The sequence below is a fragment of the Anolis carolinensis genome, chromosome 3 (assembly GCF_035594765.1).
Source record: "Anolis carolinensis isolate JA03-04 chromosome 3, rAnoCar3.1.pri, whole genome shotgun sequence".
NCBI lineage: Eukaryota > Metazoa > Chordata > Lepidosauria > Squamata > Dactyloidae > Anolis > Anolis carolinensis.
The window spans coordinates 87,613,237-87,640,997 of record NC_085843.1 but is presented as its reverse complement, the minus strand read 5'-3'; the positions used below and the strand labels follow the sequence as shown (position 1 = coordinate 87,640,997).

General features: G+C 41.8%; 1 protein-coding gene across 6 annotated transcripts in view; it reads right to left on the bottom strand.

The window, feature by feature from the left end:
• Positions 1 to 19,844: 19,844 nt before the first annotated feature.
• The window catches only part of cfap47 (cilia and flagella associated protein 47), a 411,656-nt gene continuing 403,739 nt past the window's right edge, over positions 19,845 to 27,761 (bottom strand). For all 6 annotated transcript variants that reach the window (XM_003218926.3, XM_062977173.1, XM_062977171.1 and 3 more), the window contains one exon: positions 19,845 to 20,179. In XM_003218926.3, the coding sequence (XP_003218974.3) occupies positions 19,970 to 20,179 (210 nt within the window). In that variant the 3' untranslated portion in view covers positions 19,845 to 19,969. The remainder of the gene's footprint in view (positions 20,180 to 27,761) is intronic.

Genomic DNA, 27,761 nt, shown 5'->3' with positions numbered 1-27,761 from the left:
TGGCCTAGGGGATAAAAGCCTCGTGACTTGAAGGTAGGGTTGCTGACCTGAAGGTTGCTAGGTTCGAATCCCACCCGGGGAGAGCACAGATGAGCTCCCTCTATCAGCTCCAGCTCCATGCGGGGACATGAGAGAAGTCTCCCACAAGGATGGTAAAACATCAACATCCGGGCGTCCCCTGGGAAACGTCCTTGCAGACAGCCAATTCTCTCACTCCAGAAGCAACTCAGGTTGCTCCTGACATGAAAAAAAGAAAAAAAATCTTGGGAATCAATTCTGCTGAACTGAGAGACTTTCCTTTGATTAAACATGCATAGAACGTGAAGAATGCTTGAGAGGTTTGCTTCCTCTTGCTTGACAGCTGATAGTTTAGAAAAGTTACTTTTTGGAATATAATTCCCAGAAACTGCCAACCATCACAGCTGGAAATTGGGACAGTAAAGTTTAAGAAAGAAAAAAGAGGGGGAGGAAAATGGTTTAGAAGACTTCTAAGTCTATTTACTTCATTGTGAGCTTTTGTGGATATCAGTTCACTTCTTTGCACTGGTGGAGAGATTTTAAAATGTGGTGTCAATATCATTCTTTCAGGGCATCTAAAGAACAGTATTTATATCCACAAAGGAATAAAATTAAATCAGTCTTAACCCACAAGGATGGTAAAAACATCAAAACATCCGGGTGTCCCCTGGGCAACGTCCTTGCAGACGGCCAATTCTCTCACACCAGAAGCAACTCAGGTTGCTCCTGACATGAAAATGTCCCCCCTTTTTTCCACTACATAAGGGACAACCAGTATGTAGTGGTTGAGAATTGGGCTACAACTCTTTTGGGGACCAGGGGTTGAATCCCTGTTGAGCCATGGAAACCTACTGGGTGACCTTGGGCAAGTCTCACACTCCCAGCTATAGAAGAGGGCAAAGGCAATTCCCTTCTGACCAAATCATGACAAGAAAATTCTATGATAGGATTGCTTTAGGGTTACTTAAAGTAAAAAAAGAAAAAGAAAAGAAGACTTTACAGCAAACAACAGCAACAGCCATCTCTTCCATATTCTGAGCTAGGATGGTGCTGTTGTTAAGGCAATGAGCATTTCCTTCACCTAAACTTGGGAGGGATCTTCTAGAAGCCAGTGACATCTAGCCCTGTTTTTAGGAAGTGCATTGCTTGAAACAAAGACTTGAAATTGCAGCATATATATTTTTCCTGGCCCAGGAGGATGTCGCTAGTTCTGTTTTTCTTGTAAATGACCATGACCAATGGCTGTGAGCTTGCTGTTTCCTCCAGGGCCTAATTGTTGCCTGGTGCTGTCAGCCTACTGTGGAAAATGGAAAAACAGTCATGTTCCCCCTGTTCCCCATCCCTTTCTATATCTGCAAACAATAAACAGTACTGAGGAGATAAACTGATGTGTTTCACTGCCAAGCCATAGTGAATGTGCTGTTTTGACCAAACTATTGCAATAATACAAGAATGGTTTGAAACATCAGCAGGAGCCGATTTCCTGTGTGCTTCTCATTTAATTGCCATTTAATAGAGATTGAAAAGAAAAACTTGCAGTTCCACACATCTTTTCACCCTTGGAATCTGGCAGCCTAGCAACCTTGGTGATAGCTCTCCATACCTAGTATGTCTCTCCCACCTTACCGCTGGGGAGTTCATGAAGAGAAAGGGGGAAAATACTAGCCTATGTGAGGAATACAGATAATTGACACTGCCCCCAAAATGGGGGAAAGGGGAACTCATATCACAACATACATTCCTGAAGCTTTCATCAGGACTTCTTCCATATTTCCAATGAAGGGAAAAATAGTATTATTTCTATCTTGCAAAGATGCCTTGGGGCCCTCTGGATTATTGCAATGATTTTTTTCTATCTTGAATCACAGATTTGAGGACAGATGTACAAAGGATACACCAGCCTAGCTAGATATCCCTGTAGAAATGGAATCAAGACTTTTAATGCAGTCAGATACATATTAAATGTCTAATATCAACATATTTTGGAACAAAACAGATTTATATCTTACTGGTAATTTCTAATTTTAATAGGTTCGCTGCTGTCATGCTATATTACAACTTTTAAGTCTTATTGGGGGTGGAGGGCTGGGGATGTTCTGCCACACTGAGTTTTTATTTGTTTTCCTCGTTCTGCTCCACATGCTTTACAGTGCTCATTTTTCCTCAAGCATCCAAAAGCCAAAAAACAAAACAAAAACAAAACTAGACTGCTTAAACCCCCTATAGATTTTCTTGTACTGATGTACTCTCAAGCAATAGCAGGGAACCTTGAAAATATTTTGCATGGGTGAACCTTTGTGTGTGTGTGTGTGTGTCAGGAGCAACCGGAGTTGCTTCTGGAGTGAGAGAATTGGCCGTCTGCAAGGACGTTGCCCAGGGGACGCCCGGATGTTTTGATGTTTTATCATCCTTGTGGGAGGCTTCTCTCATGTCCCTGCATGGGTGAACTAAATTTTCCTGGCAATGTCTGATTGCTGCACATAGGTAAACCCTGAATGTTGGAGGAGACAAAGGAAGTCATGCCACCAAGCATGGTACTGGGCAGTTTTGAACTATTGTTTATATTTTTTAGTGTTGTATGTTGATTCAAATACTAGATCAGATGTAAAATCTACACATACAGCTTCTAGTTCTACCCCCAATAGCTACTGTGTCGATGGATCAGTGAATCCACATGTACATTTTTAGTCCATTAAAAAAAATCCATGATCTTGATCCCCATCCACAAGAAACTTCAGCACCATGGGCAGCTCCTTTAAAGTTTTTTTTTTATTATAGTAGAGTCTCACTTATCCATCATAAGTGGGCTGGCAGAATGTTGGATAAGTGAAAATGTTTGATAATAAGGAGGGATTAAGGAAAAGCCTATTAAACTTCGAATTACATTATGATTTTACAAATTAAGCACCAAAACATCATGTTTTACAACATGTCTGCCACTTGTTTGGGAGCATGGCTGCACTTGTGTTGTTGTTGGGCATGTTGGCCTGCTGCGTGTTGCTGCCTAGAGAAACAGCTGTGGATCCAGGCGGGAGGCAGACTACATCGGATAATACAGGATGTTGGATGAGCAAAGGTTGGATAAGCAAGACTCTACTGTATTTTTAAAATTTAGAATGGTTTCCCTGCATTCTATTTACATACAACTTTTATGTAATTATTCTGGCATCATTTTCTGAGCAGAATATCTGTAATAAGGAAAAATAAGAGAGAAGAAGTGAACATATGGGGAGTTGCAAGTGCTAGTAGTACAACAGATCTCAATGTTGAGTCTTTCAGATATTTTGGATATCAGTTCCCAGTTGTCCCAACCAGTTTTTCCAGTGGCCAGGGACTGTGGGAGCCGAAGTCCAAAACATCTGAAGAATCAACATTTGAAAACTACTGGTCTAGCACTCCCTTTGTCACTTCCCACAACAATGTCATCTGCTTGGCTCCTTACTTACAAGCAAGTTGATTGGGCAGCATTGTCAGTCTCTCCTTATTCTAGTCAGTCTCTCCTTGTTCTCTTTGCAGAACCTAGCCAGTGAGTTACTTCCTACGAAGACTCAGAGAAACATACATCTTATTTCAGAAGCATGTTAAGGAAACAAGTATTGCTATAAAATGTGGAAGGTGGCACAATTGAAGCATGGTTGATAGACTGGATCAAAAGATTCTTGTGGAATAGTTGACAAGTTGTGGATTCAAGAAAACCAACAGGGGCCCCTGTCAGGCTAGTGAGCTAAATGCGCTGGGTAGATTACTGAGTTGCCGCAGTGTCAGTGATGCTTGCAAGAGCTCTTCTCTAACAGCTCCATTTTGGTTGTATTTTGTTCTGAAGTTCAGTGTTGCAGCCCAAAAGCAAGCTGTCTTGAAGAGAAACTCTGTATTTTATTTGATGAGTGAACCTACACATGCTTAGAGAAGCAGCAGTCTAGTGGCCATCATCTTATTTGGAGTATTACACTTGGTCTTGGTCTTAGATCCTGAATGATCACTGGTAGAACATACATCTCTGCCATAGTTATTCATGTTTCTGTTTCCTCTTCCACATGTAATCCCAGTTTAAAGATGTTGTGGCACTCTTCCACATCCAGTCAATTATGTGTTTATGTGTGTTGTCACAGAGGGGGGAATCTCAAACAATATCTTACTGTAGTTCTGCAATGCAGAAGAAAGAAGCACCATCCTCCTGCTAGATCTCCAGCAAGCTTTGCCTTGATGTTTGTTATTCTTCCAGAATTAGGATAGCTTTTTCATCTCTACCAGCATGTAGACTACAAAACCAACCTAGTGATTTTTCCCTCTGTTAATGAAGGAACCTTTGCTTCTACAGATATTAGCACCTTACTAACCCTTCAAGAAAAGGTGATTAGAACTGTGGGAAAAGACAGATTGCTAAGCAGATCTGTTTGACTTTGCACTAATTGTGTTACTTGTGTTCACAGCCTTGTCAAGCTGTAAAAGTAGGGCTTCCCCCCTTAGTAAAGTTGAATTTCTTTAAATCTTTCAAGATTGTAATATAACACAGTTGTGTGCTGTGTATTTTTCAGAGGGGAAAATCATCTATTGGACATTCACTCTCTTCTAAATTACAGTCTTAAAGAAAGGTTTTCTACCATCTTCCCAAATCATTGCCTGTCAGCAAAAAAATGTATTTACAAGTGAAATCATGCATCGATATCATGCCATAATTCATTTATATGAGGAATCCCTATTAAGTGTAAGGAAGTTTCTGCTTCATCTTCACCACAATTTGCTGGTTGGCAGATCCAATAGAAATTAAGGAATTATCTCACAGATAATATTAAATTTCTTTTAAAAAATAATATTCAGGTCTTAAGGAGAAAATGGTAGAAACAGAAACACCCCCCCCCCTTTTTTTTTTTTTTTGCCCCTTGGCTCTATGCTCTGCCTCACTAGATTTAATGGACAAAGCTGATGCCCAATAAGTATGGAAACAAATGTATCTTCCCAGATTGTGACATTTGCGTTAAAGGATGTTTGTTTTTTGCCACAAGTACTGACAGTTTTGTTTTTCCTCTCAACATCTTTTTCATTCTGGAATAGTCCATCTGATAATTTTTCCTGTTAAACCATCTTAATTATTATGTAAGTAACACTTGGAGATAGGCATGTGTCTTTTAATAGTTATTTCTTCAAGGACATTTACCAAAGGTTCTTTCACACTTTTTCCTTCATTTCCTCTCTAACTTTCTCTTATCCTTAGCAATACAAAGAGATCTCTATCTCTGACAGCAAACATCCCAGCAGATGTCTATGTCTGACCTTAGTGTCCTTTAGCACCAGCCAACATTTCCTGTTCTCTTGATTAATTTTCTATAACCTTGACAATTATTTAATCCTGTAGTTTCACAGAGTAGGAAAAGCCATCATGATCTACCTATGTGCAGTGCCTGCCTCCAGAGGATTCTGATACATAGGCTATGTATTCCATACCCTCTAAAATATATATTTTAGTTGTTTAGCTAGCCCTTCTAAATCTGCCAATGATAAACCCATGGGGAGATGATAATCTATTGGACTAGAATGAAGAGATGCAGAATATGCTGTAATTGCTGCATAGGATCTCATGATATTTCAGAGAATATCCAGCCCATAAAATTTCTTTTTCTTTCAGTATACCTTTTCTGGCATTATATTGATATTAAGCTACACTGGACTCATTCTGGTGATTGTTGCATGGTGATTCAGCTCATAAGTAAATCTCAATGTTCCAGATCTATTTTATTCTGGATTAGCAACAGAGTTTAGGCCATTGTTTGCAATTATTAATTCCCAGTTGGAAAAAAGGGGGGGGGGTAGACTAGTAAGAATATTGTACACCTTTCTGGTATTTACATAGCCTAAAATATTTTGAGAAAATTAATCTACAAAGAAAAACACATAGGTTTTTTTTACTCAGTGGGGGGTATGAAGAGAAAATGAGTGTTCTGCACAGAGAATACCAGAAATGGCATCCCATTAGAGTATTTATGCTGTCATAAACTGATTTACGAGTACATAAAGGTGACTTAGGAGCCTCTGGTGGCAAAGTGTGTTAAAGCCTTGAGCTGCTGAACTTGCAAACGAAAAGGTCCCAGGTTCAAATCCAGAGGGCGGAGTGAGCGCCCGCTGTTAAGCTCCAGCTTCTGCCAACCTAGCAGTTCGAAAACATGCAAATGTGAGTAGATCAATAGGTACCGCTCCGGCGGGAAGGTAATGACATTCCATGCAGTCATGCCGGCCATATGACCTTGGAGGTGTCTATGGACAATGCCGGCTCTTCGGCTTAGAAATGGAGATGAGCACCAACCCCCAGAGTCGGACACGACTGGACTTAACGTCAGGGGAAACCTTTACCTTTAAAGGTGACTTATAGTTATATGCCATTTTCATATTCTCAGAAGAGCAGCAAAGTAGTAGCTACATCTTCAGGACCATTGCACAAGCAGAATCAGGAACATGCCCTTTGTGAAATCGTGCCCTGTTGGGAAATGGGCATCATATACCATGTGCTCTGTTGTGCAATGGGAAAATGTGAAAGGTACCTTGATGTGCATCATCACAATTCACTACAAGGGGTACATATCATGTCAGAGAGCAGCGGTGGCGCAGTGGGTGAAACCTTTGTGCTGGCTGAACTGCTGACCTGAAGCTCTGAAGGTCAGCAGTTCCAATCTGTGAGACAGGGTGAGCTCCCATCTGTCAGCCCCAGCTTCCATGCAGGGACATGAGAAAAGCCTCCCACAGGATGGTAACACATCCGGGCATCCCCTGGGTAACGTCTCTGTAGATGGCTGATTTTCCTCAAACCAGAAGCGACTTGCATTATATTCACAATTCGCTTCTGACACAATAAAGAATGTCAGAGATGTAGCTCTAGCATTGTATAGTTACATGACATTCTCTTAAGAAGGTTTTTAGTTTTTTTACGGAGGGTAAGGAAGGGGCCATTTTGATATCTTTAGGGATGGAATTCCAGGGGCAAGGGGTGATCACAGAGAAGGCCCTCTCTCTTGTTCCCACCAGCCGTACTTGAGATGGAGGTGGAATGAGAGCCGGGACTTGCCCACTGATCATAGTGCCCGAGCAGGCTTGTACAGTAGAGCCCCAGTTATCCGAGATAAATGGCTGGGTCCAATCTTGGATAACTGAACGGATAGGGCGAGCCCTCGCCAAGGGACATCTCCCCGGATCTCCCTCGGCCAGGCCCTTGCTGGAGGAAGGAGTTTCCTCCAGCAAGGGCCTGGCCGAGAAAAACCCAAGGCACGCTCTTCGTTTCTCAGAGGGACAGGCCCTTTCTGAAGCAAGGACCTGTCCCTCCAACAAAAGTGGAGCGCGGCCTGGATCTTGCTCTGCCAGGCCCCTGCTGGAAGAAAAAGTTTCCTCCAGCAAGGGTCTGGCCAAGGAAAACCCACGGAATGCTCCTGTCCCTCTGAGAAACGAGGAGTGTGCCGTGGGTTTTCCTCGGCCAGGCCATTGCTGAAGGAACCTCTTTCCTCCAGCAAGGGCCTGGCCGAGAGAGATCTGGGGAGACGTCCCTCGTGAGGGCTTGCCCCTTGGGAAGCAGCCCACGAGCACTACTGCCTAACAGCGCTTGTGGGGTACTTCCCAAGGGGTGAGGGCTCGGCCCAGAGAAGCAGCCCATGAGCGCTGCTGCAGTAGAGATCGCGGGGCACTTCCGGGACGCTTCCTCCTCCCTCTCCCTCTCCTTTTCTTGAGCTCCCTTTGTTGAGAGAAGGACAGGGAGAAGCAGCGTGCTTCTGGGGCGTTTGCTCCTCCCTCTTCCTCTCCACCCTTCACTCGAGAGAAGAAGAGGGTGAGGGAGGGGCGCCCCCGGTGGTGCCTCAGATGATACGGACGCTCGGTTAACCGGAGCTCCGTTAATCGGGGTTCTACTGTATGTGGAGATGTGGTTGGCCAAATAGCCTGGGCCCAAACCATTGAGGGCTTTAAAAGTAATAACCAGCACTTTGTATTTAGCCCAGAAGCAGATTGGCAGCCTGTGGAACTGCCATAGCATGGAGTAGGTCTCTCCCTGTATGGATCCCCAGTTAGTATTCTGGCTGCCGATGTCTGGACCAGTTGGAGCCTTCAAACTATCTTCAAAGGCAGCCCCATATGGAGCACGTTACAGTAATTCAAATGGGAGGTAACTAAGGCGTGGACTACCATGGCCAGATCTGGTGTCTCAAGGTACAGGTGCAGCTGGCACACAAGTTTTAATTGTGCAAAGGCACTCCTGATACCTGAGCCTCCAGAGTCAGTGATAAATCCAGGATCATCCCCAAGCTGCAGGCCTGCAACTCCAGGGGGAGTGTAACTCCATCCAGCACAGGCTGTAACCCTACACCCTGATCTGCTCTCTGACTGACCAAGAGCACCTCTGTCTTATCAGGATTTAATTTCAATTGATTAGCCCTCATCCAGTCCATTATTGATGACAGGCACCAGTTCAGAACCAGGATGGCATCCTTGGTTTTTGGTGGAAAGAAGTAATAGAGTTGGGTGTCATTGGCATATATATGACACCAAACTGCAAAACTCTGGATGATCTCACTCAGTGGTTTCATGTAGTTATTAAAAAGCATGGGGGACAAGATAAAATCCTGAGGGACCCCACAGGCCATGGGGGTTGAACAGGAGTCCCCCAGCACCACCTTCTGGGTATGGCCCTCCAGAAAGGAGTGGAGCCACTGTGAAACAGTGCCTTCTAAACCCATCCCAGAGAGACGGCTTATGAGGATACCATGGTCAATGGTACTGAATGCCACTGAGAGGTCCAGGAGAGCCAACAGAGACACATTCCCCTGTCTAGTTCTGTTCATATAGCATCTATCAAGGTGACCAATGCCATCTCTGTTCTGTAGCCAGGCCTGAAACCAGATCGAAATGGATCCAGATAATCAATTTAATCCAAGAAACTTTGGAGCTGAGAAGCTCCAAAACCTTGCTTAGAAAGGAAAGATTTGAAACTGGCAAGTAGTTGTCAAATTGAGTGGCGTCCAGTGCTGGTTTCTTTAATAGAGGTCTTACTACAGCCTCCTTGAAGCTAGTTGGCATTGAGCCTTGGGCCAAGGAGGCATTCACCAGCACCTTCACCCACTCTGCCAGCCCCCTCTGGCCTGCTTAATTAGCCAGGGAGAGCAAGGGTCCAGAGAACAGATGTTTGCTTTCATTTCTCCCAAGATCTTATCCACGTCATCAGATTTGATAAATTGAAAGGAATCCATTAAAACAGGACAAGCAGATGCCTCAGTTACATCCAAGAGGACTGTATCAATACTGCAGTAATTTCTTTCCAACACTTCAGGATATTCACATACAGAGAGAATACTGAGGAATAATGTTTCTTTCTTCCCACAATGGAAAGGAAAAAGTGCATTTTCTTTTCATTGCATATAAGAATTAAATTGAGGATTCAAGAACCCAAGGATTTACATACCCACTTTAAAAAATTACTATAATCAAAGCTGATCAAACAATGAACTGCATTTATCTGGCATTCTAATGAGGCAGAACATATTTGCTCTTCTTGTGTGGGACAGGAATACCTTTGTGGGAAGTATGAATGCTGTGGACATTCACTCACTTATTCATAATAGGTTTCTGTATACATACAAGATAACTCAACTAACAAAATATATATGTTTCTAGGCATTACTTATTAAACCAAAATATTTTGGTATGAAAGGTTGAAACAAAATGGAAAGAAGAGCAGTAGGTTACTGCACCACAAAATAAAAATTCTCTTGCTCAAGAACTTTACCAGGATTTCTTGTTTTATGACTCCTCTTATTTATTTATTTATTTATTTATTTATTTACAGTATTTCTATTCCGCCCTTCTCACCCCGAAGAGGACTCAGGGCGGACCACATTATATATATATAGGGCAAACATTTAATGCCCATATACACATAGAACCGAGACAGAGACAGACGCAGAGGCAATTTAACCTTCTCCTGAGGGGATGTTCGATTCTGGCCACAGGGGGGAGCAGCTGCTTCATCATCCACTGTGATGGCACTTCCTCATTCCAATGTCGTAAATTAGTTAAATTTGCCTCCCTGCTTTATAAGTGGTACCTTATTTCCTATTTGATAGATGCAACTATCTTTCGGGTTGCTAGGTCAGCAACGAGCAGGGGCTATTTTTTATTTTTTAATTGACGAGTGTTCACGCCGCCACAGGCTGGCCTCGAACTCATGACCTCATGGTCAGAGTGATTTATTGCAGCAGGCTGCTCACCAGCCTGCACCACAGCCTGGCCCCTCCACAGCCCGGCCCTTCTTCTCACTGAGAACAATTTTTTTTGTTCCAACTTCATTTTTCCACCTACAACTACTACCATATAAAAATGTTTGCTTTTAGTGCCTTAAACTGTTGAAATCATACTTAGCTAGCTTCTTTTTATTTCTTCCCAGGAGCGAGAAAAAGTCTTCCCTTTCACCTTCATAGAGTATTTAAAGAACAGAGAAAACACATTTTATGGATGCTTGGCTAAAAGTTTTCTTACGACCTTTTTCGCTTTTGTTTTTGTTGTTGTGCTGTGAGATCTCTGGAATATATTACTTGCTCAAGTTATATTTTAATTTGATATCACAAAGCATGAGTTTCTTTTAAAAAGTAAGATCATTTGAAAAATGAAAAAATAATCCAGTTGAAAATGTGTGGTCATTAGGATGATCAAACCTAGAATATTAGAAAGACAGAGTATGCATGCCAAGTTGCATAGCAATGTCATTGATCATGGCTTTGCATTTCACAACTCTTTATTAGTATACTTTGTAGCATTTTGTATTGTTCAGAATTTTGCCTTGTCTTTGTTGATATTACTTTTCCTGATTAACATAGTTTTGGGTGTTCAAATATCTTGATTGCACGGTTCTCTTGGCTTCTTCTGAATGTACTCTGAAGCATCCAATATAACAACATATACTAAAAATGTATACACAGTATGCCCGTGACCCCCTGACATTTGTATCCACAAAGAGACATTTCTAAACTTACTGTAGAAACCATAAATGTGAATAATAGCAAAACTTACTGAAAGCAATTACTTCTGCTGGAAGTTACCACCGCACAGTGCTTCTCAACCTGTGGGTCGCCAGTTGTTTTACCTACAACTTCCAGAAATCCCAGCCAGTTTACCAGCTGTTAGGATTTCTGAGAGTTGAAGGCCAAAACACCTGTGGACCCACAGGTTGAGAACCAGTGCCATAGAGTGACTGTGGATGACCCAGCAAATTCCTTTATCTTCTCTAGGATTTTGCTAGGTCCTCTAGAGCCACTCAATAGTAACTTCCAATGACAACATGCCATAGAAGTACCAGGAAACCTAGAAATTCCTAGAGAAGACAGTTTGTAAGGTGTGGATAGGTGAAACCATAGGCACCCCCTCCCTCTGGATACAGTGGGCATACTGTATTTAAAAATAGCAGCACCAATGTTTGTCCAGAGTGGATAATGCACTAACATGATGACCTGCCTGTTGTGAATGCAGCTTCCCAACACTCCAATAACACTGTGGAGGTATTTGTATGTTTCTTAGTCCATCAGAAACCATAAACAGATGTAATTCTATCCATCCTATAACGTAGTGTTTGCAAGTGGCATCTTGCTTTCAAATGTGTTCATTCACATCTCTTTAGGGAAATCACAACTCAACAGTATGCAAATCATGATTTTTTTTATAACCAGTAAATCAAGTGTCTCCCCATTTAGTGCTACATGTCTTACTACTGATAGAATTTGTGAGTCTATAACCATCATAAGCACAAACTGGATATTGTTTCTGAAAGGATAAAGATATTTATACAGCTAGATTTACTAAATGGTACAGGGCTGTCCCATCCTTAATTTCACTTGGTTAAAATGTAGATTTCTTTAAAATGTTGTGTTTGCTCTTTTTTATATTTACAAAAGCCTATGGAATTCAACATAATCTTGCACCAACAAAATGCTGTGTGCAGTGAACCTCTTTTCCATCCCACCTTCTGAAAGATATGATCTGCCCTTCACAGGTATCATCTGCCCTTTATGATGCTACTAATGTATCCCAGTCTTTCCATTAGAATGTCTTATTACCAGCCGGGTGCTGCTATAGGCATTACAATGCCTGGAGTAAAGTCAACTATGGAAGAATATGTTTTATGTCAGAGATGGCAAGAGAGCCAAGAGATGAAATGAATTCCTTTCTGATAAATCTTTTATGGATCAGCAGATTTATTCAGAGTTATTTAAAAAGCAGTTAACATTCCATTAGCAACAAACTGTGATCTGTGTCAGCACTAAGACACTGTTCAGCCATTTATTTTAGAACCAGAAGTCACTGCAGGGATAAATGCAATTATTAAATATCTTGCAGGCAGATAAATACCGAGAAACAGCTAGGGGGTTTATCTTTTATATTCTAAATGTTAGGTTTACATGTTCTAGACTTACTGAAATGTTTAGACTTGCTTACATTTTTCTTGCTTACATTGGAGAAGCAAACAAACCAAAGGTCTAATTCACTGGTCATACAGATTTGCAACCATTAAAAAATTAAATGGCAGTAAAATGACTTTAAACCAGAATCATGTTTGAGTTTTGTGGGAGAAACATAGAATCATAGAATCATAGAATTGGAAGAGAACTCATGGGCCATCCAGTCCAACCCCTGCAAGAAGCAGGAAAATTCCATTCAAAGCACCCCCGACAGATGGCCACCCAGCCTCTGCTTAAAAGCCTCCAAAGAAGGAGCCTCCGCCACAGTCTGGGGGACTGAACAGCTCCCACAGTCAGGAAGTTCTTCCTGATGTTCAGGTGGAATCTCCTTTCCTGTTGTTTGAAGCCATTGTTCCGTGTCCTAGTCTGCAGGGCAGCAGAAAACAAGCTTGCTCCCTCTTCCCCATGACTTCCCCTCACATATTTGTACATGGCTATCATGTCTCCTCTCAGCTTTCTCTTCTGAAGGCTAAACATGCCCAGCTCTTTAAGCCACTCCTCATAGGACTTGTTCTCCAGACCCTTGATCATTTTAGTCGCCCTCCTCTGGACGCTTTCCAGCTTGTCAACATCTCCCTTCAACTGCAGTGCCCAGAATTGGACACAGCATTCCAGATGTGGTCTGACCAAGGCAGAATAGAGGGGGAGCATGACTTCCCTGGATCTAGACGCTATACCCCTATTGCTGCAGGCCAAAATCCCATTGGCTTTTTTTGCCGCTACATCACATTGTAGGCTCATGTTTAACTTGTTATCCATGAGGACTCCAAGATCTTTTTCACACGTACTGCTGTCGAACCAGGTGTCCCCCATTCTGTATCTTTGCATTTCATTTTTGCTACCTAAGTGAAGTATCTTGCATTTGTCGCTGTTGAATTCATTTTGTTAGTTTCGGCCCATCTCTCTAATCTGTCAAGATGGTTTTGAATTCTGCTCCTGTCTTCTGGAGTGTTAGCTATCCCTCCCAGTTTGGTGTCGTCTGCAAACTTGATGATTGTGCCGTCTAACCTTTCATCTAAGTCGTTAATAAAGATGTTGAACAGAACCGGGCCCAGGACGGAACCCTGCGGCACTCCAGTCGTCACTTCTTTCCAAGATGAAGACGATGCATTGGTGAGCACCCTTTGGGTTTGTTCGCTTAACCAATTACAGATCCACCTAACCGTAGTTTTGCCTAGGCCACATTTGACTAGCTTGTTTGCCAGAAGGTCATGGGGGACCCTGTCGAAGGCCTTACTGAAATCCAGATAGGATACATCCATGGCATTCCCCGCATCTACCCAGCTTGTAACTCTATCGAAAAAAGAGTTCAGATTAGTCTGACATGATTTGTTTGATATAATGGCTTGCATGTTGGACTAGGACTCTGAATGACCAGGATTCAAATCCTTGCTCATCCATGAAAATCCACTGAGTGATTTGTTTAGGTAACATACTCTCAGTTCCAGGGAGAGGTAATGGTAAACTATCTTTAAACATGTCTAGGATGGATTTACATTAAGATCACAATAAGTCATAAATGACTTGAAGGTAGATAACAACAACAACAATATGCAAGTGGTTGTGCTTTCTCAGAGTTTGCATAATGGCAATCCCTTGTGTGTTTAATCATTTAACAAGCAAAGGTGAAACCTTTCACTTACAGTACACAATGAGCTATTCCACAATGGGTGTTCTCAAACTGTAATAGCTGCTGTACATTCAACAATATAACTGTTGAATCAATTATAACTCCACTGGCATTTGTTTACACTGTGTTGAAAGTACACTGCATCTTTGCTATGGTTTTATCCTAGTCAAGATTGCTTCTAAACAAGACTGGAGAATTCCGAAGATCTTCAAATGATCACTTCTGCTGCTGCACGGCTGATATATGGATAGTAACATGTAGGATCTCACCAAGATTAATTGCAGCAGAATCCAAAACTGAACATGCAGAGTAAATGTAATTGTTAACCATTTAAAGACTGAAGTAAGATGCTGAATAGAAATATTGAAGCAGATTCTAGATCTCAACAACTTTCAGGGTTCTGTATTTGTTCTTGCCAAACTTTGGAACACCTTTCTACCTTGAAAAAGAATTGATTTTTTTTTACATTAAATGCCTTCCCAACACAGGCCACTTTTGACATTTTTTTGACACCTGTAGGCTGTTTTTGACCCAAGTTAAAAAAGAGCCTCCCTTATGTCTAGAATAGCCTGAGGGAACAAAATGGCAAAAATGCCCCCCTACCTTGGGGGGCTTTGAGGTCAGTTTCCCCGAAAATAGTTGGGGCCCTGACTGAGGGCTGCAAGAACAGCCTTGGAGATCACATGAGATCTGTGGGGCTGCAGTTTACACATCTCCCACCCCGCTCCGCACTCCCAAGCGAAAGTTAGAACCAAGAACTGAAGTTTCATTTCAAGAGCAGGAGAAAACCAAAAGTATAAAGTATTCAAATATAGATACTGGAGTGAAAGTGCCAGGTTCCCTCATCATCAACTGTGTAAAACATTAAACACTGTTATAAGAAGTACAGAAGTCCAAAGTTGCATAGGGGATCACTGTGAAATGGACTTCTTTCTTGAAGTAGGAACAGAACCAACTTGTAGGCAAGTGCTAGAATAATAGTTCAGGAGACCTGGAAGGAAAACACTACCTGTTCAATAATAGTCAACACGGATTTACCAAAAACAAGTCATGCCAGACTAATCTGATCTCTTTTTTCGATAGAGTTACGAGTTGGGTCGATACAGGGAATGCTGTGGATGTAGCGTACCTGGATTTCAGTAAGGCCTTCGACAAAGTCCCCCACGACCTTCTGGCAAACAAACTAGTAAAATGTGGGCTAGACAAAACTACGGTTAGGTGGATCTGTAATTGGCTAAGCGAACGAACCCAAAGGGTGCTCACCAATGCGTCGTCTTCATCATGGAAAGAAGTGACAAGTGGAGTGCCGCAGGGCTCTGTCCTGGGCCCGGTTCTGTTCAACATCTTTATTAACGACTTAGACGAAGGGTTAGAAGGCATGATCATCAAGTTTGCAGACGACACAAAACTGGGAGGGATAGCTAACACTCCAGAAGACAGGAGCAGAATTCAAAACGATCTTGACAGACTAGAGAGATGGGCCAAAACTAACAAAATGAAGTTCAACAGGGACAAATGCAAGATACTTCACTTCGGCAGAAAAAATGGAAATCAAAGATACAGAATGGGGGACGCCTGGCTTGACAGCAGTGTGTGCGAAAAAGACCTTGGAGTCCTCGTGGACAACAAGTTAAACATGAGCCAACAATGTGATGCGGCTGCTAAAAAAGCCAATGGGATTCTGGCCTGCATCAATAGGGGAATAGCGTCTAGATCCAGGGAAGTTATGCTCCCCCTCTATTCTGCCTTGGTCAGACCACACCTGGAATACTGTGTCCAATTTTGGGCACCACAGTTGAAGGGAGATGTTGACAAGCTGGAAAGCGTCCAGAGGAGGGCAACTAAAATGATTAAGGGTCTAGAGAACAAGCCCTATGAGGAGCGGCTTAAAGAGCTGGGCATGTTTAGCCTGCAGAAGAGAAGGCTGAGAGGAGACATGATAGCCATGTACAAATACGTGAAGGGAAGTCATAGGGAGGAGGGAGCAAGCTTGTTTTCTGCTGCCCTGCAGACTAGGACACGGAACAATGGCTTCAAACTACAGGAAAGGAGATTCCACCTGAACATCAGGAAGAACTTCCTCACTGTGAGAGCTGTTCAACAGTGGAACTCTCTCCCCGGGGCCGTGGTGGAGGCTCCTTCCTTGGAGGCTTTTAAGCAGAGGCTGGATGGCCATCTGTCGGGGGTGCTTTGAATGCGATTTCCTGCTTCTTAGCAGGGGGTTGGACTAGATGGCCCATGTGGTCTCTTCCAACTCTACTATTCTATGATTCTATGATTCTATGATCCCTGACAAAGCCGAAGATGTCTTGACAATTGAGTATTGGGTTTCTATCTACTGGAAAAGATCTAGCCCAAATCATATTTACTCTTTTATCACATCTGCACAGGAATGCTTTAGTGGAATGAACAGAATAAAATTTCTCTCTTACTTGGGGCATTGGATTGCTTCCTAGCATTAATATATTAGTATTCTTCACCATAACAATTTGAGCACTTCCAAACTTCCAACATGGCCAGTTTGTTGCTTTAGTACTAAGATGAAAATGTGTGAAGACAAGAAGGCCATAAAAAAGAGGCATGCTATTTTGAGGCCTTTGAGACTTTTGAACCTACACCTCTCTATATATAAAAGAGTGATGGAATCAGGGCACCGAACAAAACAACAAAACTACAGGCCCCCCAACCTCGAAATTTGACAACACAACCCATCATCCACGCCTTTAGGTTGATACAACAAAAAGAAAAGAAAAATAAAGTCCTAATTAGAGGGAGAGCAATAATTGTTTTTATCCAAATTGCTGCCAGTTTAGAGGGCTAATCTCTGCCCACTTGGTCTCCTAGCAACCCACTCAGCCAAGGGACAGCCAGGGTTCAGTTAGGTGACAGGCAGATTTAGGCCTCACTTAGGCCTCTTCCACAGATTATCTAATTTGCAATGGATTATATGGCAGTGTAGACTCAAGGCCCTTCCACACAGCTATATAACCCATTTATAATCTTATATTATCTGCTTTGCACTGGATTATCTTGACTCCACACTACCATATAATCCACTTCAGTGTGCATTTTATACAGCTGTGAAGAAGGGCCTAATCATTTTTCCTAATTGCAGCATTCATACTTGCCTCCAACAGACAAAAAAACAACAACAACAATCAGAAATATTGTATATTCACAACCTTTAGGAAATAATATCCCCTGATGGTGCAGCGTGTTAAAGCGATGACCTGCTGAACTTCTGGACCGAAAGGCCGCAGGTTTGAATTGGGGGAGCAGAGAGAGCCCCCACTGTTAGACCCAGCCAACCCAGAAGTTCGAAAACATACAAATGTGAGTGCATCAATAGGTACTGCTCCAGTGGGAAGGGAACGCCGCTCCATGCAGTCATCCCACATGACCTTGGAGGAGTCTATGGACAACACTGGCTCTTCGGCTTAGAAATGGAGATGAGCACCAACCCCCTGAGTCAGGGGAAAATGTTTACCCTTTACTTTAACTACCACCAATTCCCCAATAATTTATTTCCCATACCACCAGACTTCGCCACAGCAACGTGTGGCCGGGCACAGCTAGTATACTATAATCTGCTTGGATTAGCAGGGTTGTATTGTTGTTGACAATATTGTATTGTATTGTTGTTTCCAAGGAGCATCAAATCAAGTGAATGAACAGTCCCTCAACCCAACCACAATGTGAATATACAAAGTTTTAGATCACAACTTTGGTGTTACCTGTGATTAGAATTGCCTCATAGGGTCATATATCTAAATTTCAATACATCCAAATACTGTAATGGACATCTTACAGTAAGGAACTGCCACTTGTTGAATGCTTTAATGTATGTTGGGAGTTGACCCAGATCCCAATGGCCTTCATGATCGAATGAATATAAGTGTCTCTTACAGCATCCTTCTCAGTTTCTCTGCCAAGTATAGCTCTGCCAGAATTTATCAGTTCTTGTGCTACTGATATAATTTTACTCTACTCCTGCCAATGAAGCTGACACAGCAGACAATAAATCAGTAGCCTCCACCAGTTCCACATCATCAGTATTGTAAATGCCTCCTGCAGGGCATGCCTTGCCAAGTGCCTTTGCCGTTTGCAATGCTTGAAACAACTTTTAAAAATTTGCAATTCTTAGGGTTACTTTAGAAAAAAGAAAAATGCAAACAGGGAGCAAAAAGTAGGGGCTGGCTAGCATTCAGCATTGCAGTTACAGATTCATAACCTAAAGCTACAGATCTGTAACTGTTCCATATTCACTAAAGACCCTTCCACACAGCTATATAACCCAGAATATCAAAGCAGATAATTCACAATATCTGTGTTGAACTGGATTATCTGGTCCACACCACCATATAATCCAGTTCAATGTGGATTTTATACAGTTGTGTGGAAGGGGCCTAAGAGTACAGTTATACTGTAAAACTATGTAACTGTCCCCCAATCTGCTACAACAGCCAGTAGCAGGATCATGCAAACAATATCTGTTCAGCCGGAAATCAGGATGCAAAGATTACATCCTCAACCTCCTACTGCCAAAAGATGTTGTGACAAGGATTTTTAACAAGGGCCTTGCTTTTCCGATTGTCGCAGCTTCATTCACTAGCAGGAAGTGATGGGAAACATCCTCTTCCTTACACTCCGATCATGAGCTGAACATACCTACTCTATCTGGCCATTGCCTGTTAATGTGGACTGGGGGCACATATGTGGGCCAGGCAGGATTACTGAATTATGCATACATAACTGAGTGTCTGATGTAGGATATCAGTCAGCATTTTTAGAAGTTACCAAAATTCTCAGAATCTCATGGAGTAGCAAGAAATTTTGAGAAAGTTCCACTTCTGGATGCAAAAATACAATAAGCACATTATTTTGTTGGTATTAGAAAAAATGGGCCCCTGGTGGTGGCACAGTGTGTTAAAGCGCTGAGCTGCTGAACTTGCAGACCTTTACCTTTTATTAGAAAAAACAATGTAGTGTGCACCAAAATAAAATATTGCATAGCCTTTTGCTTTGTGCCTGTTTTATATTTAGAAACATTGATTTGTGATTTGCACTGCAGCAATATTCTATGCTTAGCCATCTTCTTATGATTTCGTTGTCTCAGTCGCTCAGTTGTTTTCGACTCTTCGTGACCTCATGGACCAGTCCACGCCAGAGCTCCCTGTCGGCCGTCACCGTCCCCAGTTCCTTCAAGGTCGAGCCAGTGCCTTCAAGGATACCGTCCATCCATCTCGCCCTTGGTCGGCCTCTCTTCCTTTTTCCTTCCATTTTTCCCAGCATCATGCTCTTCTCCAAGCTTTCCTGTCTTCTCATGATGTGGCCAAAATACTTCAACTTTGCCTCTAATATCCTTCCCTCCAGTGAACAGTCAGGCAATATTTCCTGGAGGATGGACTGGTTGGATCTTCTTGCGGTCCAAGGCACTCTCAGGATTTTCCTCCAACACCAGAGTTCAAAAGCGTCTATCTTCCTTCGCTCAGCCTTCCTTATGGTCCAGCTCTCACATCCATAGGTTACTATGGGGAATACCATGGCTTTGACTATGCGGATCTTATGATTTAGTGTTATTCTAAAAACTAATGCAGTACTATCTTGATGTTAAGGTTTTTAAAGAACTTAGCCATTGTCAACTGTTGAAGAAATAGAAAATGCAGCTAAATTATTCACTGTGTTCTCCTAGATAGATGTTACAAAAAAGATACACTGAATTGCTGGCATTTGCTATCCAGTTTAATGTTTTACAATGCACTCTATATATGAATGTGTACATAGTACTAGCACAGAGATCTGTACCACAAAATATACTTGTGTATAAATTAAAGGTATTGGAGTTTCATTTTCCTTTAAGCATGAGAGGAGCTCCTTTAATAGTGGATGACACGCCAGTAGATAATAGTTTCATATTTTCACGTATGTAATTGCGTTGTTGCACTGTTGCAGATCTCATAAATGGATGGCGACAATCAACTTTTGCTGGTGAAGTGGGTGGCACAGTCTGGGGAGGCAAGCCATTGATCTCATACATCCACTGCATTGCTGCTGTCTGAAAACACAAACAACAAATTTCAATAGGAGAAGTGTTCATGGTCTATTAATGCAAAACAGTCTGTGTAATTGGGTCATTGACTATTTTCCACAGAGGGGGTGCCTCAAAAAATTGCATTATTGGAATTGTACTGGACTGAAAAAAATATATTGCCATGCATAATAAGGAAGAGAGAACATTTCATTTTATGAAGAGCAGCATGTTTGAAATATGTATACTGTCTAGCGCCCTAGGTGATTTCAACTCTTGTTAATGTGCAACTGTTTCAGATGCAGTTTTGAGGGAATTATTTCACAGTAGGAAATAAACAAAAATAACAAATGGGCTACTGGCTTTATTTGTACTGCAGGGATTAATAGAGATGCTTAAAATAAACAGCATCAGCTTTTAGTATGTAATTTGGGTGAAGTACGTTTTCTACTGATGTCACAAGATGTCTCACTTGACCTGAGAGGCTCAGAGAAGTTCATATTGTAAAATGAATTCCTGGAGTTAATGTGACATATGGTTATGTCTTATAGGAAGAGGTCTTATTACTGGCAGAAAACAGCTATACTCTCCTCATCAGCATTAAACAACTCCTCATAGATTCTCTTCTATATGAACAAGGCTCCTGTGAAAAGTTATTCTGTCTCAAGGATATAGAAGCAGCTCTCTCCCTTTTCTATAAAAGCCCCAAAGTCAAATTATAATGAATTTGTTACCCACCTCTCCCTGTGGCTCAAGGCGGGATACAACATCATTAAAACAAGAGATAAAACACTATTAAAAGACATACAACAATATACACAATGTTAAAATACAAGATAAAATCCACTGATGAAATGCAAATTAAAATTTATAACTTAAAATTGACCAGGTAGGCCTGCTGGAAGAGATGAGTCTTCAATTGATATAGCTGTCAAATCTCTTCTGGCAGGTCATGCCACAGTCTTGGGCAGATGATGAAAAGGTCCTCTGGGTGACTGTTGCCAGTCGGGTTCTGGCAGGCTGGAGTAGCTGCCCCCAAGAGGACTCAAGTGTTCAGGGCTGACTGTATGAGAGGAGGTGATACTGTAGGTAATCTGGACCCAAACCATGTAGGGATTTAAATTAAATGTGGGATCATAATATATTGATTGTAGAATGATGCCAGTGATAGTGGTATCTTTCCTAAAGACCTATATTTGTTAAATTCAATAGCAATAAATACCCTGTTTGGGAGCTACCCAAACTCATAAGAACATGATAAAGATATCTCATGAACTAATTTCTGTAGAGGTGATTTACATAGGTTGAAGAAGCTTTCTTTTTTGATCCTCATATCACTTAAAAATAAAAAGATTATTGAGCAGTAGTACCCTCCAAACTCAGCAGTTCTGATCTGCAATTTTTACCCATTAATGTAAGTGATAGGCAATCATCTCCTTATTGTTCTAGCCATAGCTGGCTCACAGCTATTCATTATTATATATAAGTATAGATATAATAAGGAGCCCCGGTGGCGGAGTGTGTAAAAGCACTGAGCTGGAGACCGAAAGGTCCCAGGTTCAAATCCTGGGAGCGGAATGAGCGCCCGCTGTTAGCCCCAACTCCTGCCAACCTAGCAGTTCAAAAACATGCCAATGTGAGTAGATCAATAGGTACCGCTCTGGCGGGAAGGTAACGGTGCTCCATGCAGTCATGCCGGCCACATGACCTTGGAGGTGTCTATGGACAACGCCGGCTCTTCGGCTTAGAAATGGAAATGAGCACCAACCCCCAGAGTCAGACATGACTGGACTTAACGTCAGGGGAAAACCTTTACCTTTTTATAGATATAATACTAAGCCATGGTTCAGCTATATAAGAAAAGTTGCATAAACAGTAAGCATGTCGACTTCTCAACTCTTCCAGTGCAGTCATGAAACTGGAAGAATCCTCATAGGCTTTATATCAGTGATTCCTATCCAGGATCCAAGGACCCCTTGAAGGTCCATGGCAAGACTTCAGAGAGTATATAAGCTTGAATTGAAAAAAACACACATTGGATAGCATGGACTTAGTATGATTTTAATGTTGATGTAGTGTGTTTTAGGTGCAGTGGATAACTGATAGGAGAGATAGTTTTATAACACTGTGAAAAAACTCAAATTTCTAAATGTTTACCAAAACCAGAGTCAGACATGACTGGACTTAATGTCAGGGGAAACCTTTACCTTTACCTACCAAAAATGACCATTTCAACAGGTGTTGCACATTAGGTTATCATATACTCTTTTAATACCTCGATAACAGCCAAAAAAAGGAGAGTGCATGCTTATTCCCTGCTGCCTCAGAGGGTCAAACTGGGTCTATTATGTTAAGGACAATAGATTTATTTATTTATTTATTTATTTATTTATTTATTTATTTATTTATTCGCAGTATTTATATTCCGCCCTTCTCACCCCAAAGGGGACTCAGGGCGGATCACATTACACATATAAGGCAAACATTCGATGCCTTAACATAGAACAAAGACAAAGACAAACGCAGGCTCCAAGCTGGCCTCGAACTCATGACCTTTTGGTCAGAGTGATTTGTTGCAGCTGGCTGCAGCTGGCTGCTCACCAGCCTGTGCCACAGCCCGGGCCCCAACTAAACGTTACAGAATGCTCTAACTGGAGATCCTGTATTGAACCTCCTACTCAATGCTGGGCTTCTCCCAAATCCTTTCATTTTGTCTTGGCTGCCACTTGGGTATTTATAATGTGCAAAGGTAGTTTTAACTGCATTTATCTACAATCCATGGGTCCAATTCTAGGAACTTCTGGATTTTTTTTCCATCACTGAAAAGCCATTCAACTCCAAAATAGTTTTTGAGTTTGAATTATTCTATATTTTGTTGTGTTGATAAAACATCTTAGGAGGCTTTGCTTCAAAAAGTATTATAGAACTATTTAATATAAGTAAATGTCGATAATAAAGCTAGGACTAACTATAGTATGAGCACCATGCTGTACAAAGAAGGCCTAAATAAGTTACATGTTAAAGGTACAGTATAAGTAAAGCTTGTAACAGTTACAATTTGCTGAATGAGCAAGGAAAACCATGCCATTGTTAAATATTCTAAACCAAAAGAGTTTGTTTGTCTGTGCAACTAGAATATAACAATATACGCTGATGACCTCCATTTAATGTAAATGAAAATAAAGTATGAAGCAGTAGGGTCTTAATTCTTTATACCCAAACTTAGTGATAACAAAAAGGGAGAGCACTGTGTAGAATGGACTACAGTATGCAGCCCACATTCATTGGGGTTAGGGACACAGGTCCCAGTGTAAGTGAAAATACATGAATAAAGAAATTGCTGTGTTTTTACCTGAGAGAATAGTTATCGAGGAATTTCCAGGTCTTCCAGTATGATTCTATGGTCAATGTCTGCTGAAAGCTGACCACAAAATTGCACTGGATGAGCTAGAGATTTCGAGAGATACCAGTCTCTAGGACTCTACAGGTCCTCTAGCTTGACTGGAGGAAACTGACCACAGACTCATACTGGAGGACCTAAAGATTTCTAAAGATAACTTTTTAAATCAAATCCATGGATAATCAAATCTGCAAAATAAAAACCACAAATGACTATAATTGCATTATTAACTCCCATAGAAGGTCAAACCATTCATATTGATTCTGATTTCACTTGTTGGTTTTAAAAGAAATTTAATGTTTATAGTCAACAGGATTCATTGGACATTATAAAGTCAAACAAAAGCTCAGAGTAGTTGGTGCTATTTTGAATGGAGCAGATATAAAAATGCTACTAAGAAAGCATTCTTGCTCATAAAACCTCCTTTTAAATTCAGCCTCAGTATTTTTATCCATGGGATGTGGATTTAAGATATAGCTATAATTTAACACCATCTAAACATAAACTGCACTGACTTGCTAAGTTTTAAATCTGGCAATGAATATTTATGAGGTATCTTATATATCACTGCCTTTGGCTATGCAAAAATATGTATAAATTTATAACTGCTGCTTTTAATCTGAAGTCTGTAAAAAGAATCTTACATTTAAAATGGAAGAATATTGCAACACTATCTGAAATAGTTAAACTGCAATATTAGACAAGAAAGTGGACTGTTTGATTCTGCAGATAATACTATACTGTGACATCATTCATCACAACTTCTTATCTTGAGAAGGTTTGTGGAAGTTGTAGTTTTAAGTCTGTTAGATTACAGGTTGCCCACACTAGCTTTATGTCCTTTCCAATTAGCAGTGTTAGTTGTTGGTAACAACAGTAATATATCTACAAGTAGAATACAGTATATATGAAACACACTCAAACTGTTAATACTATATGAAAATAAAAATATTAAATAATTTAACCAAAAAACCCAGTAAATCAATCAGTTCTAAAAATAATGAAGATACAATGTTTGAGGTTTTAACAATGTTGTTTGCTGTGTATTACTGCTTTCATTATAAGCTTTCTTTATAAGCCAGGCTTTAACACAGCAGGTTAATTACAAAGCTGCAATAAATCTTGCCAACAGGAAGGTTGAGAGGTTGAAGCCTGGGTCAGGGTGAGCTCCTGACCTTTAGCCCAGCTTCTGCCTACCTAGTAGTTCAAAAACAAATGTAAGTAGATAAATAAGAACCACATTAAAGCAGGGAGGTATTTAGGCTCAGTGTTTGATCAGAAAAAAGGAGGAGGTTTATGAACAAAGAAAGCTCTTTAGAAGGGAGATGGAGCAACACCATCCCAGGTGGCCAGAATCAAGCACAGTCTCCAATGATGCCGAAAGATGGGAAAGCCTATATATATCTCTATCTGTTGTCTGTCTTGTTATTGTTATAATTGGCATTGAATGTTTACTGTATATGTATTCTGTAATCCACCCTGAATCCCCTTCGGGGTGAGAAGAATGGAATATAACGTAAAAATAAATTAAAACATGCTTTGTTGGTACTTGTCTGCCCTACCTGACTGGATAATATAATAATAATAACTTTATTCTTGTACCCCGCTTCCATCTCCCCGAAGGGACTCGGGGCGGCTTACATAAGAAAACAACCCAACCACAACATAAATTAACATATATCCATAAATATAAAACACAATATAATTACATAGTTATAAAACAGCATAACATGACAATTATTAAAACCAAGACATCCATTGCTACGTATAGAGGGTGATTAGTGTAAAAACTCTGAATAAAGTCCATGAGTAAAATAGGGACGGGCGGGGAAGAACAAGGAATTGATTGTGTTAAAACACTAAAGCCTATGAAATGGGGGGGGGGGGTGTGTGATGTCTCATGGGCCATGTAGTCCCGTTCCTAGTACTATTGTGGCAGACGAAGAGGAAAACTTGGGTTTCCCACCGATTCAGCCAGAATCGGAGCCCCTGCACCTGCAGGATGTTTGCCCTCAAGAAGTCAGCCAAACAAGCCTTGGGCAGAATTCTCCCCCGTTCTCTCGTAAGGATAATTATAATAGAGATAGAGGCGCTAGGGAGGCGAATCGCCGAAGCGCCAGAATCGCTGCCAGACAATTAGCTGATTAAGCCTGTTTCCCTTGGGAAATCTTAAGGAGTCATGCATCTGGACACAGTTTGGGTTTCACTTCTTGTTCCCCAGGGAAAGTGTTCCTTGGCGGGAAAACAAGATCCTATATAGGTGTTTACCCGCAAGGAGATCCTTGCGGAGTCAATTCGTCAGTTTCGGGAGTGAGATCGTGTGTGGACTACGCTACTCCAGTTCCTTGTTTCCAGGACCTTGTTCTAGTTCCAAGCCTGCCTTGTTCCCCGGACCTCGCCACGGATCCTGTTCTTGCTTCTTGCTTCTTGTTGCCTCGAATCAAGTCTTGTTTGCCAAGAATCTAGTTTGTTTTCCAGCCTTGTTGTCAAGCTCCATTGGACTAAAGGACCTTGTCATTTCCCCACACTTTGCTCGGCAAAGTGTGTGTTTCGGTTATTGGATTATAACTTTGGACTCTAATATCACATATTGGACATTGTTTTCCTGGACTAAATTTGACCTTTCCTGTAAGGTCTACCTCTGAACTACATTCTTCACTTGTTTTTATTGACTTTATATATTCCTTTAATAAAGATATTAGATAGATTCTGGTCTCTGTGCATGGTTATTGGTGCTCTGCAGCCTGGGTCCTGACAGGGGGGGGGGGATAATAATAAAGTGCAGCACGAGCTTGTAAACAAGATACATGGCTGGTGGTCTCTTCATTCAAAAGCGCACCAGAACATCAATTTTTTTAGATTCCGGTGGAAGGCGGGCAACGAAGGAGCCAGTCTAATCTCACTGGGGAGCGAATTCCAGAGTTGGGGGGCCACTACTGAGAAGGCCCTCTCTCTTGTCCCCACCAACCATGTTGAGACAGAGGTGGGAGTGAGAGAAGGGCCTCCCTGGTAAATCTTAGGGCCCATGCAGGTTCATAGGGGAGGAGACGATCGTGGAGATAAGGAGGTCCCGAATCATTTAGGGCTTTGTAGGTGATAATCTGCACCTTGAATTGGGCCCAGAAACTTATTGGTAGCCAATGGAGCTGCTTAAACAGGGGGTTGACTGCTTTCTGTAGCTAGCTCCAGTTATTAATCTGGCTGCTGATCTTTGTACCAGCTGTAATTTCTGAACCGTCTTCAAAGGCAGCCCCACGTGGAGCGCATTGCGGTAATCCAGTCTGGAGGTAACTAAGACGTGGACCACCATGACCAAGTCAGACTTCACAAGGTACGGTCGCAGCTGGCACACAAGCTTTAACTATGCAAAAGCCTACCCAGCCACCGCCGATGCTGGGCATCAAGCATCAGCGCTGAGTCCAGAAGAACCCCCAGAATGCGGTCCTGCATCCTCAGGGAAGGTGTGACCCCATCGAGCACAGGTTGCCACCCTATGCTCCGATCGGCCACATGGATGATTCTGAACAGAAGAATGTTGAATTCTGGCAGCTTCTCTGTTTGCAAATACTATCTGAAAATATATACACTGTTGCCCTTTTCCAGTATCACTGGAAGTACGATGGGAAGTTGCTGCTAACGGTGAGAGAAATAAGGTTGAACACTGTGAAAGCCACCCACTGCATGACTATCAGCCTCCTCCCACCAGACTCAAATCAAGGAAGGGCTTCATGAGAACCACCACTCCTCTTGATGTTCCTCCAGCAACAGCAAGGGTGTCCTTCTGGGCAGCTAAACCTGGCAATTCTAATTGGATGGCCCCCCAAGAGGGTCTTCCTCCAGGGGCAAACCAAGAATGGGCAACTTGGAAGTCCCTGAACAGACTCAGAAGTGGAGTGGGCAGATCTAAAGACAACAAGGCAAGGTGGCACTACCTGGAGGAATCCTCCACCTTGTGTGACTGTGGAGCAGAACAAACAACTCCTCATATGTATGCTTGCCCACAATGTCCTGCCTCATGCACGGAGGAGGAGTTGTTTAAAGCTACGGACAATACGGACCGTTTTTGGTCTAAAACTATTTAGTTGCTTGTGATTTCCTCTTTTTTTTTCATCATTTTAAAATGTATTTGTTATGCAATGCTTTTGACACGAAATAAATAAAGTATCACTGGGCAGGAACATAATACCAAGAATCACTTGGGCCATGGGT